Source organism: Diceros bicornis, chromosome 32, assembly GCF_020826845.1.
Source record: "Diceros bicornis minor isolate mBicDic1 chromosome 32, mDicBic1.mat.cur, whole genome shotgun sequence".
Lineage (NCBI taxonomy): Eukaryota > Metazoa > Chordata > Mammalia > Perissodactyla > Rhinocerotidae > Diceros > Diceros bicornis.
In genome coordinates, this window is record NC_080771.1 from 36465075 (window position 1) to 36478316 (window position 13242).

Sequence of the window (13242 nt, forward strand, 5' to 3'; positions counted from 1 at the left end):
TGTGCTGGGTGACAGGATACTGTGTGACGGTGTGTGATAGCATGACCCACTGTGCAAAGTGCTGTTGGGATGTGAAGATGGACAAGAAGGGGTTCCCTTTCACACAGCATGCATCAGATTTAAATAAGCAGCCGCAACTCCAAAAGTGTGTTACGGGGTGCCTGACCGTGCTTGGTGGTTGAAGGAGGAAGCCCTGATGGAGAGCGCTGCTCGTGGAGAGGCTCTGTGAGCTGAGTAGCCTGGATTGGGCCGGGGCTGTGTGGGCATGATGGCCTCTGAGTGGTGGGCCGCTATTCCCATAGAGGGTGATAGGGCTACCGGGATGTGAAGCTGGAGGGTGGTTGCCTCTAATTTGGAGAGATCCCTTGGAACATCAGTTCAAGGAGTATGGGATTCCTGGGTACAGGCTGTGACAGGCAGGTTGTTAGGCAGAGGCCTGGAGAACATTCCAGAAAGGTGGGGGGGAAGCTGGGCAGGGTGCTACTCAGAGCAGAAGCACACTGTGAAAAGTGTAGTGAAAAGTGTAGACACACTTTTACCCAGGGAGTCCTTGGGGTGTGGGGAAGGCACTGCGTCCACAGACAGGCAAGTGCTGTTGCCATGCTGAAGTGGGGCTGCCGAGCTCTCCCTCACTTCTGAAACACTGCCGCCTTCCCAGGGTGTCAGGAGGTGGAAGACGAGTCTTGCCGGCCTTTGCCACTCAGCAAGGGAGCTGCCCCATTGCCCTGGCCCTGCAGGTTCCAGGGCGTGTCCCCAGGGCAGTTGAGGTTATTGGCTGTGCTCACCAGCCATGGGCACCACATGTACCCACAGCCAATTAGGCCTGCCTCCCCGGGGTTCTGGGCCAAGCGCCCCAGAAGATAGAATCCTGCTGGTGCTGCAGCTCTGCTAGAAATCTCTCCAGTCGTGAGCTCCTGTGGGGTGGAGGCATGCCCACGTCCGCGCCCATGGCACCTGGTCCCGCCAAGGTGCATGGTGAGTGCTGCTTTTGAAACAGAGCTCTGGGGAGGGTCTTGGGCAGGGCTGCCCTTTAGGGAGACTGTGAAAAAGGACACCGTCTCAGCAGGGCCTTGTTGAGACACTGTTGGGGTACAGCCCAGAGTTGTGGCAGAGGAAGCAGAGAAGAGTGGACAGATTCCAGGGATTCTGGGAACATGAGCAAGGCTTGGCTTAACAGAAACTCAGAAGGTCGTCCTTATCTCTAGGTGCTGTAGGAGATTGCCCATTTTCTCTACAGTGGATGACTAATTTACCATCATAAACTTCTGAATTACAAGCAGAATAGTTGTGTTTTACATTGAAGCCAAGAGGCCTGTGAGTGTTTTGGCAGGAAACCAGGCTGGCCTGCCTATGTTCTCGTGCGGTTCTCAGTGGGGGCAGCCTGTGCCCAGGAGAAAGGTGGTGGGGTGTCTGGGGGCTGACCGGGAGCTGTGCAGACAGCTGCTTTGCGTAGGCAGCCCAAATTGCTCCATACATTAGCTTACAGCTTCTTTTTCAGGCAGGGAAGCCTGTGAGTGTCCTTAAAATAACGGAATTCCTGACCCGGAGTATATACATTTGCTGTTTTTGTTATACGTAATTTACAAAGAATGAAGAAGTGTCTTGAAAAAAAATCACTGAAAACATTGAGATAGAGCGTTCCCGTGGAGTCCTCCGGGAGAAGTGGGGCATGCTCTTGCTGTGCTGTCCGTTCGTCTGCCTCATTAGTGCACGATAAAGCCGCTGTTGAGAGAGCAGGCCAAGGTCTGGTAGAGGAGACATTGGATGTGTCACAGCCCATACCCTGGAACTGAGCCGTGGCTCCAGCCTGTGGCAGGCACACCGGTTCCCGGGGTCTGCCCTGCCTGCAGTTTCACAGCAGGAGTAGTGAGCAGGGTGCTAGGCCTGGGCATACTGCAGACCTGGTGAGCGAGTTGCGCTGTGAGTGAGTCGAAGCAACTTTAATGTGGACAGGCTGCCATGGCCTCGCTGAGCAGAGGCCATCAGTCAAGTTTATAGCCCAAGAGGGGACACAGCATCCCTAAGAACCACAGCTCTGTCATGCAAGTTCAGGGTAGGTGGATGGTCCGTGTCTTCATTTGGAAGTAGGGTGGAAACTGCCCCTGGGGCCTGCATGCCCAACTTGTTAGTACAAGGGAGGAGAACAGAGGGAGCACTCAGTCTAGTTGCACACGCAGTTGTCTGCCCATCTCACTTCTTCAGGTCACAGCTTCTCTGAAAGCCTGGCCTTATTCTGACACTGGTAGCTCAGAGCCCCTTTAGCGGCTGGCAGACGTGTGCAGCTGGCGCCAGTGTCTTGTGGGGGAAGGAGTGCAGGCAGACCGAGTACGAGTCAAGACTTAGGAATATTAGCCCTGTGGCTTTGGGCTAGTCCCTGTGCCTCATCTGCTTCATTTTCATGTGGAGAGAGACCTTGCAGTGCTGTGTGGGGTGACAAGGGAAGACCTGCTCTGCCTCCATACTTATTAGGCCACTTCTGATATTCTCTCGTATGAAATTCTGGGAGAGGTTATCCATGGGAGCCCTTGCTTCTCACCACGGCTCCCCTTCCGGTCTTCCGTGTCGTTGGAGCCATTTGCAGGGCGAGGTACTACCTTCTCAGTCTTAGAACTCAGAGGGGATTTTGAAATGTTACAAGTATTTGTTGTCCTTGTCTCCCTTTGGCCCAGTGTGATTTGTATTACTGATTGTTACTCAAAAGCCAGAACAGAACAAATGAACAAACAGATCAAACTGCTGAGCCCTGAGCTTGAACAGCAGCGAGTGTGGCATCGGCCACTTTGTCACGCCTGCCTTGGTCTCTGCTATTCCTGCAGACTCTGGGTGACACTGACAACTTCTGTAGTCGGAAACCTGCTGCTGCCACCGTCAGCCAAGTCCAGCTTGTTATGGAGAAGATTTTGGTTTAAATTTCTCTTTTCCATTTGTCAGCAGAAATAGTTTTCTCCCTTTCTTTTTCTGGGGAAAAAACTCAGCATTTTAAAACATATAGTAGGCAGTGTTTCTAAGAACCACCTTTTCTAATGAGGGTTTATTAAGAGAGGGAGAAATAGTACATGAAATATTCCACGAAGAACATGTTTGCTTTTCAGGATGTCAGCTTCTTTAGGACTCCCAAGGATTGCTGAGCCTTTGAAAAATTTGAATAACTAACCATGTAGTTTGTGTGGTGTTCGCAAAAGTAGCACATTATTGTAACTTTAAAAGATTTGGAAAATTTTCATGAGGGATGTGACCTAAGAACATAAGCAGTTGGGTTTTTTCCACCATATTCCCCCTAAGAATATGGCCTTAGTTCTTATGGTTTTCACTAGTGAATCTAGCCTCCGCTTAGACTCTGCAGTAGAGCGAGGTACTAATCTGTATGCATTACTAGAAGTGAAATGAAAATGCACATCAGAACTGACGACTCCAGATCTTTGAAGACATCTGTAAAGAATGCTGACGTGGATAAGAGATCCCCATGAGACTCCCTAGCAATTTGGGGAAATCTGAGTAATTGGCACATACTCAAGAGTCATGCATTCACAGAGGACTGTAGTCGGTCCTTTTCAAATCAGCCACGCTAAGAGAAGACAGTGTTTCATAACAACACGGCAGATAACACAGAAGCTTCGTTCACACTCATCTTAAGAGCTCAGGTGTGGTTGCGTGTTGCAGGGTGTGTGAGTGTCCTGTGGCTGCTGTAACAAAGTACTGCAAACTGGGGGCTTAAAACCACAGGAATTCTCTCACAGCTCTGGAGGCTATAAGTCTGAAATCAAGGTGTGGGCAGGACCGTGCTCCCTCTGAAGGGAGGAGGTGAATCTTTCTTTGCCTCTGCCAGCTTCTCATGGTGGCCAGCAGTTTGTGGCCTTCCTTGGCTTGTGGCAACATAACTCTAATCTCTGTCTCTGTCGTCATACAGCCGTCATCTCCCTCTGTCTCTGTTGTCACACAGCCATCTTCTCCCTGTGTCTCCATCATCACATTGCTGTCTTCTCCCTCTGTGTCTCTGTTGTCACATGCTGTCTTCTCGTGTCTCCATCGTCACACGCCCATCTTCTCCCTGTGTGTCTCTGTGTCTCTCTTCTCTCCTTATAAGGACACCAGTCATAGTGGATTTAGAACCTACTGTACTCCACTATGACCTAATCTTAACTTAATTAATCACATCTGCAAAGACCCTATTTCTAAGGGAGGTCACATTCTGAGGCCCTGGGAAGGACATGATTTTGGGGGACACTTTAGCACAGTCTGGGTTCTTTAGAACTTTGATAATCAAATGCTTTGTCTTATACAGCCTCTCTGGGGGTCTGACATGTGTCTTTGGGGATGCTGAGGCACCAGTTTGACTGGAGAGCTGGGAGGAAGATTGGTCTGTGTGGGCGGGTGGTGAGAAGGAGCCTGAGAAATTGAGAACAGCTGGGGCCCTTGCTCACAGGTCACCTGGATGCTGGGCCTTGGAGAGGCCCAATGGAGAGGCCCAACAGTGGTCATTGGCTCTTCTCCTTACAGACTGAGGAGTGTGTCCCTCCATCGTGCTTCTCATCAGCAGTGGGGAGAAGGGCCAGCCTGGCTCTGAGGCTGGGACACGCTGGACGCACGTGGTGCACGGAGCGTGAGCGAGGTGCTGGCCCCACCTGAGTGAGAGCATGCTAGCTCGTTCCCCTCGCTCGGAAGGCTCGAGAGGTCTGTTGTTTTTTGAGGCCAGTGACTCTCAAGGAAGACTGTCATGTTAAGAAATGAATTGCTGACACTCTGTTCTCTGCGTCTCTTCCCCTCGCACTGGAGAGGACATCAGCGGGGAGAGTGTTTTCATTCCTCGGTGACTGATTCGGCCCATGCCACCCACCAAGCACGCGATTAGGAGCTCTGTTCATTTTATTTTGTCTGTCGTTTCCCACAGTGCATTTCAGCCTCTCTGTGGGCTTGTTATTTGAGAGCCGGGAATCTGGTTTTATGATTTGAACCACCCGTGTCAGTGATGGGCGTTCTGGAAAGTGGGAAGGCAGCTGACAGTGATGGGACTCCGTTTAGATCTTTGAGGGGGGCCCACACAGCTTGCCAGGAAAGCAGGCGGGGGCAGGCTCCCAGGGGCTGTCTTTTTGGGGGTGGCCAAGGGGGCTTGTCTGCTGAACAGCTCTCCCCTGAAGATGCTGAGAGGGCTGAGTGGCTTGCCTTCCAGATGAGATGAACTCTGCAGCTCCCTGGGGACCCTGTGTGCTGGGCACTGCACTGGAAACCGCCTCAAAGCTGCTCTGTCTCCTACGCAAGGCAGCCAGGGGCTATAGCCTGGCTGAGGGACGTCATGAGAGCAGAGGCATGTGGCCTGGGATCAGTGCGCATCTTCTGTGGTCTCCTGAGTGTGCCCTGGGGGGTCTCTGGGGTACTGTCAGCGGGGCAGAGCGAACATGGCCAATGCTTCTCCACTTGGGAGGCCTGAATTTTAAGGCTGGTTCTCACTCCTGATAATTTGACTTGGAACTGAAGTGAGAGTAATGACATTCTTCATCACGACGTTTTCTTATGAATATCAAATAACTTAAGAGATAAAACGCTTCAACAAGGGTGAAATACCAGTTAAATTCAAAGTAATCTTTTTATCAATCATTATAAGATTTTTCCCTCCACCATTCATTAAGCTGAGGTTGCTCAGTGCTGTCAGAAAAGATGAAGAACGCTTTTGGAAAAGCCAAAGGAAGCAGCAGCTTCCGGCAGTGCAGAGTGGTGGGGGGCAGTGCCACTCTGGAGCTGGGGTTGCTCGGAGCTGGTGTCGGCCTCCGATGCCTGATGGTGAGGTTCCTGAGGGCAGAGCTGAATACACTCATGTACCATCAGATCCACCCCACCTTCCTTCCCACCTCGTGGCTCTGTCAGCAGGGAGACGTTTGTGCTGCTGGTTCATTAGTGAGTTTTCCTTGGCAGCCATCAGGGTGGGATTTGCCATCCGGTTGGAGTCTTGAGTTGCTGTTGGAAGGAATTATGTAATGTGATGTCTTAGGAAAATTTAAAAATGGATAATGTATAACTGTATGAATGTATATCTTTTCTTCAAAGGATGTAAGCCAGATTTTGAACAGGCAAATTGGTTTTTACAAAGTAGAATTTAAATGTTAATGTTCTCGCTCATTTCTTATACTTATATACCGTGTGTTTTGTATATATTCTTTTCTGTTACTAACAAGTTTTTAAAATTTTGTATAATCTCATTAATCCCTAGAAACATTCGGAAGGTTTTTTCCTTGAGTGTGAAGGTATGAGAACAGGAAGATGGTTTTTCGGATGTTTCTCTTTGCTGAAGCATGTGCCGACTAAGATATTTTGATACTGCATGTGATTGCCATTCCTTTTCTTGTCTTGGAGGCCACAGTCGTAGCTGAGCTTCTCGGCAACTACAATCAGTAGTTGAGTTCTCCTATAACCATGTAACTATAGTTAATAGTTGGGTTCTCCTGTAGCTACAGTCAATAGTTAAGTTCTCTTGTCACTAAAGTTAGTAGCTAGCCTGGAACTTTGTGAGGCTAATCCCCGGCGTGTAGCCATCACTCAGGAAATATTGATTGAGTAATGATTCTGTGATTATTTTAGAGATGATCTGAATATCAGAAAGCAAAGAGTTGCTACTTCATTTATATATTTCCTTTCATGCAGAGGATTACAGAGTGCTGTGAAACTACCTTAGGTTGTTGTTCTTTCTGATCCTATAAATCCTACCCCTCCTTTTTATCTAGATTACAGAAATTTTGATTGTCATTATATTTAAAGTCAAAGATGTGTTAAGCATATGCTCATAGAAAAAGTCAAGAAGTGTCTTTCCAAGACAAAAGAAACTTTTGATACTTAATATAGTTCTTAAGAACAGAGGGAGGAAAGCAAGCACTTCCTTTGTTTGGATTATTTCTAGTATTTTGGTCTCGATAGGAGCGGATTTTAGGGATTGGTCATCAATTTAATTCTCAGTAGATGGTCCAAACTCCATGCTCTTCGTAGTCAAAACAGGAAGTTTTTCAGCTTAATCTTTTTATTATTAAATTTTTGAATTTCATCCATTTATTTTCCTGTTAATCAGTGAGGGTTTCACAAGCCAGCTAGAAAGGAGGTCATCCTGTTGCAGAGCATTTCTCATGGTTCCCATGTTCGAGACCCCTACTTTCTGTTGAGTCAGCACAAAGCAGAGGTGATGGGGTCTAGGGAGAGGTGGGCAGGGTCTCCATCTGCCACCTGCTCCTCAGGGGCCTCCCTGATCCTCGGTTTCCTCGAGGTTGACGAGGGGGGTCTCTGGGAGCCGTGCAGTCTTGCTTTGAGAGCCCCCTGTAATGTGAGCGGTTAACAAATGTGGGTTCCAGTGAGATGCTCTACTGAGTGCAGGATGAACTCCTGGAGGACTGCAAGACTCCACACACCCTCTGTGGCTTCAACTGAGTGGAAGTGATGCCCGTTCAGCTGGGTATGCAGGGCTCTAGGGGGTAAAAATAATCTCTGCCCTTAGGAAGTTTTCATTCTGATTGAGGAGGCAGGTGAGACGAAAGTTGAGTGAGCCAGCCTCGGACTCAAGTAGCAGTGGAAGAATGTCCTAAGATGAATTGTAACCACTATCAGTTAACCAATGTTTCAGCATCTACTGTGGGCCTGGATCTTCTGGGTTCTTGGCATACATGGGTGGACAAAACAAAGATCCCTATGTTTGTGAGGGAAACAAAGAATAAACACAATAAATACATAAATTCTCTGAAATGTTAGAGAACCAGGCTGGGGGTGGAGGTGGGAGGGAGTGTACGGTCCAGTGGGCTGGTTCAGGGCTGGATTACTGAGGTCATGTTTGAGCCAAGACTCGAAAGTAAAGGAGATGGCCAGGCAGGTGGGAGTGAACAGAAGGAATACTGAGCTGACATTTGGAAGCGCAGTTCTGGTAAAATGATCAGGATCCTCGGTTTTATTCTCGACGTTCAGGACATTAAATGCTGTCTGTGAAATCAGAGTGGAGAGACGGGTTTGAGTGTGGAGCGTCTGGGAGGCTTGTATGAGCCCTCCACCCTTAGCTTGTTGCCGTACTTCCATCTGGTGTAGGTGGATCAAGTCAAGAGTTATTTCCAAGTTAAATAAATGAAAAGAGTTTATAACATATAACGGGCATACCTGTAGGGGAGGTCTCGCCCCCAATCACATTTTTGTGTTCAAGTTGCTCCCAAACAACCAGGACCCAAGAAGAAGGCCTTAATCTCATGGTGCTTTTATTTGGGATGTGTTCTTTTAGGTCACCTGTTCTATAAATTTGGAATCACGGAATCTGACTGGTATCGAATCAAACAGAGCATCGACTCTAAATGTCGGACAGCCTGGCGCCGAAAACAGCGAGGCCAGAGCCTGGCTGTCAAGAGCTTCTCGAGGAGAACGCCGTCCTCGTCCTCGTACAGCACTTCAGGTACGCTTCGTGGAACAGCCGTGGAGCAGCTCGCACTGTGGGACTCGGGGGAATGGTCCAGGGGGAGGCCAGCTCGCCCAGCGGAACCTGTGGCTGCACTCAGGTTCCAGTGATTAATTCTGTGCACACACGTGCCGTGTAAGTTATTTAGGGACCTCTGCTTATGTGGTAGGTGGGGAACCTCAGCCAGACCTGCTTGAGGCTCTCCGTGGAAGTTTCTGGATAGAGGGCATCAGCCCAGGGCCTCTGCTGCTGATGCCGCCTGGATCCTGAAGCAGAAGGAGGAGTCCAGTCAGGACCATGTTGAGGAGCTGTTTTGCTTTCTCCCTCTGCCTAGTTATTTAGCATGTTGCTGGCTTATTATTATTGGCATGGTGGGACTACAGATGAAGGGTAGAGGTGGATACTAAATTCTCTTTGCTCCTGTTTTGAGTTCAGGGCCTCAGTTAGACTTTTCTGCAAGATAATAGACACAAATTCCCTTAGACTTTCCTTTCAGGCATTGTTGGAGGGCTTGTTTTCCCCAGGAAAATGTTCACTAGAAATGACAATATGACTTTAGTATTGCCTTTCACCCAAGACATCTCAAAATATTTTAACAAAAACTTTTTTTCTTTTTAACTCCCACAGTGGCTGCCTTTGCAGCAGCTTTCGGAACCTGAGCCCTGATTGGGGTCAGGGTCAGGCTTCAGGGGCAGTGGTGGGCAGGGTTGGCTCTTGTCCTGGAAACACCACAGTGACAAAACAGGTCACCTGGAGTCCTCACAGGATTGGTTCTTTCTGAACCCAACCTCAGGAAGTGCTTTTCCTCCGGTTGTTTTGGTAGTTACCAGACATCTCGCCTTAACTTGCTGGTGGTCCCTGCAGACGGGAGGAGGCCAGCTCTTGTGGGCCACACAGGTTGTGCCCCCAAACAGTGCTTTTGTGAGTGGCCTGTACCGAAGCATCTCTTAGTGAGGAATCCAGGCCTTTCTATTACACTTAGGAATTTTGTCTTGGGCACTTAGAGGGGTAGCAATTGTGGGGGATGCTGAAGCAGTGGCTCCTTGAAGAATTAGACCAGCTCTGTGGGTCCTAAGAGGGTAGGTGTAGGGAGCGTAGGTTCAGGGAGGTAGGTTTCAGCCCAGCTGGGGTTTCGTCCTCTTCACTGTGGGGTCCATGTGGCTTGCACAGAGCTGGACACACCGTCAGCACGCAGGGCATGTTCCGAGTGAACAAGGAGGAATGGTGAGACGTGAGAGCCTTCTCGTGGGAGGGATTGCTCTGGACCCAGCCCATCCCGGTCTCTGGAGGTGCTTGGAGACAGTGTGGAGCAGTGGCTGACGTGCATCGTGTTACATTCAAATCCTGACAGAGTATATCCACGCAGTGGCCTGAAGCTCCGAGTTTCTAACAGGCTCCCGAGGGATGCCCTGAGCTGGTCTGCACCACATTTGAGTGGCCAGGGTGTTGAGTCGACTAAGTCGTGGTTGGGCTGCTGGGCTGGCCGACCTTTCATCTGCTTCTGATTGGAGACTCAGGCCGTCTTGACCTCCCACGTAGGGTGTTTGATCCGTTATGTGGCTGGTGATTTTATAATTTATTTTTACACTTATTTACTTATTATTGTTTGTTTCAACTGAATGACAATAATTCAGTTTAATGGTAGTCGCATTTCTTCAGTTACTCTGTTTATAAATGTGTCAGCGTTTCTTCTAAGATGCTGTGTATTTGCGTGACTCTCAGGTGCTGCTGGCCTCTCGTGGGTGGAGAACAGCCACAGTGTAAGCATGTCGTCATGACCGTGTCCCCTGGGGAGGCTCAGCGTGTGGGAACATGAGCTCGGGGTCTCAGGATGCGTCATTTGCAGTAGACTGTGAGAAAGCCCGTCAGCTGGCTGCCCCAGGTGGCTTTGGAGGAACGACAGAATCAGGCAGCATCTTGCCTCCCCTGAGTAATGGGCCGCTTTCTCAGGGCACGTTGCACTCAGGCCCAGGTGGCAGGGCTGTCCTCGTTTTCCTGTTGAGTGGGCCGTCTTCCCGCTCTCGGGAGACGGGCGGTGTTGTACCAAAGGAGGGCATTGCTGCCTCGACCTGGGTCTCTGTGCCCAGGTGTTTGGAGCAGGAGCAAGGTCAAGGTGGGGCTCTTAACCCTGTGAGGGAGGTTAGCATAATTATGTTCCCTTGGCCTTTAGGTGTTTATTTGTCTAGGGAGGACTAAGAATAAGTTTCTGAGCTCCTATACCCAGGCTCCTGCTCCTGCTCAAACCCCGACAAGTGCTGCCTTCCTGTGCAGTCTGCTAGAAGCCAGAGGCTTCCCAGCCTGAGGGCGGCTTTCCTCACAAGCTGGAATAGAATGAGTTTTGAGAGAAACGGAGAACACATTCTTCTTTTATCAAACTTTTTAAAAGTACATTGCTTTGTAAATTTCTGTTGATTTAGTTGTTCTCTATTTTAATATACTGCAAGCTTGGCTAAAATGAGATAAAGCAGAGTACGCGGTTAGTTAAAGGGACTTCTGACATTCATTGTTCTTTTTGCATAGTCTTGGCCTAACAAAGTAAATCTGATATTTAAGGCTATTCTGGTGACAGAAATAATCCAGTAAAATGTAATTAAGCCAGGATTCCATAAATTTGGAATTAGTAGTAATTCCAGCTGGGGTTGTGTTGTTTACTTTTGAATTATCAGCAGACAAAAAAGGAACTTCCAAATAAATCCTATAAATGAGATTCTGAGCCAAGGCTAGTCTATTTAAAGCTGAGTTAGTATAGCTAATTTGAACACAAACTGTAAAATCATTAGTTTCAAGGGATTTTTAAAAAATAAGTTTAATAAAACATTTGTATTGCACTCTCCTATCTGGCCACACTGCATAAACTTTTATATGTGCTTGAGTTTAAGATGGCTGCATTTTATTGTTTAAAGCACGATTCAATGTCTTCCCCCCGCAGGTCTCCTGGTGAGTGGGAGGCCTTAGGTCAGCGTCTCTTTAGTGCCCAGCATTTTACAGGTGCAAAGATCCGCTCTTGACAGTCCCTGCCTGCCCCTCTGTGTGTGCAGCTGTCTTTCCTCTGGACACAGAGAAGGGCCGGGCCAGGGGAGGTGGGGAAAGGGGCCTTCGAGGGACCTGCCCTTTGCTTCACTCTCTTCCAGGGGACGGTGCGGTCTAGAACCTTCTCCATGCTCTCCCTTGGCCTTCCATCAGCTTGAGCACTCTTGTCTGAAGTCACTTGCCATAGCTCTTGGATTATTCTTGATCACAAACAAGTCACCCATGCAATTTTTTGCACTGGACTTTGATATCACTATAAATTATAAAACATAGACTTAAGTTGTCTACATGTTGTATAGTTACAGGGAACTATTGATTAAATGGTAAATTCAGTAATTTGAACCTTAGGTTTGGAAACCATTTACATGATACCCACAAGTCGTATCTTCTATGGTTTTTTAAGAACCTAGGGACTGTCACTCTTCTTGGTTATATTTTTGAACGATTTGAGAACCAGCAAAATCAGTTGATTTTTATTAACATCGGGGCAGAAATTATTTGGGAATCCATTTAGTTATATAGTTCTTACTGACTAGCAAAGTGGACTTTAAATGTTTTGGATACATACCCTCTTAAAGAGGTTTGAAAAGTGTGTTCTTCCTTGCATATTTTTAAATTGACATTTTAAATCGTTGACACCTAAAATGTTTCATTATGCTTTGAAATGATCGAAAAGGATGTAATGTCTGGCATATTGCAAGTATTAACATTTTAATATTGTTACATTGCTTTTTTTTTAATCTTTCTTTTTATCGTGAAATTTCGTTGTACGTTATTGTTTATCAGTCACCATATAAGTGCATCCCTCCACCTGTTGTGCCCACCCTCCACCCCCTAGGCCCTGGTAACCACCAAACAATTCTATCTGTCCGTGTGTTGGTTTATCTTCCACATATGAGTGAAATCATGCACCGTTTGTCCTTCTCTTTCTGGCTTATTTCACTTAACATAATACCCTCCAGGTCCATCCATGTTATTGCAAATGGGATGATTTTGTCGTTTTTTATGGGCTGAGTAGTATTCCATGGTATATATATACTGCATCTTCTTTATCCAATCATCAGTCGAGGGACACTTGGGTTGCTTCCATGTCTTGGCTATAGTGAATAATGCTGCGATGAACACAGGGGTGCATAAGCCTCTTTGGATTGTTGATTTCAGGTTCATTGGGTAGATACCCAGTAGTGGGATAGCTGGATCATAAGGTATTTCTATTTTTAATTTTTTGAGGAATCTCCATACTGTTTTCCATAGAGGCTGTGCCAGTTTGCATTCCCACCAGCAGTGGATTAGGATTCCCATTTCTCCACAGCCTCTCCAGCATTTGTTGCTTTTTGTCTTGGTGATTATAGCCATTCTAACAGGTGTAAGATGATATCTTAGTGTGGCTTTGATTTGCATTTCCCTGATGATTAGTGATGTTGAGCATCTTTTCATGTGCCTGTTGGCCATCTGTATATCTTCTTTGGAGAAGTGTCTGTTCATTTCCTCTGCCCATTTTTTGATTGGGTTGTTTGTTTTTTTGTTATTCAGTTGTGTGAGTTCTTTATATATTATGGAGATTAATCTCTTGTCAGGTATATGGTTTGCAAATATTTTTTCCCAGCTGGTGGGTTCCCTATTCATTTTGATCCTGGTTTCATTTGTCTTGTAGAAACTCTTTAATCTGATGAAGTCCCACTTGTTTATTTTTTCTTTTGTTTCCCTTATCTGAGTGGACATGGAATTCAAGAAGATCCCTTTATGGCTGATGACGAGTAGTGTACTACCTGTACTTTCCTCCAGGAGTTTTATAGTTTCAGGTC

At 47.4% G+C, this 13242-nt stretch overlaps 1 protein-coding gene across 7 annotated transcripts in view; it reads left to right on the forward strand.

The window, feature by feature from the left end:
- BANP (BTG3 associated nuclear protein) overlaps positions 1-13242 on the forward strand; it is a 128289-nt gene that overhangs the window by 66004 nt on the left and 49043 nt on the right. For all 7 annotated transcript variants that reach the window (XM_058528443.1, XM_058528446.1, XM_058528445.1 and 4 more), the window contains one exon: positions 8237-8404. In XM_058528443.1, coding sequence (XP_058384426.1) covers positions 8237-8404 — 168 coding nt within the window. The remainder of the gene's footprint in view (positions 1-8236; positions 8405-13242) is intronic.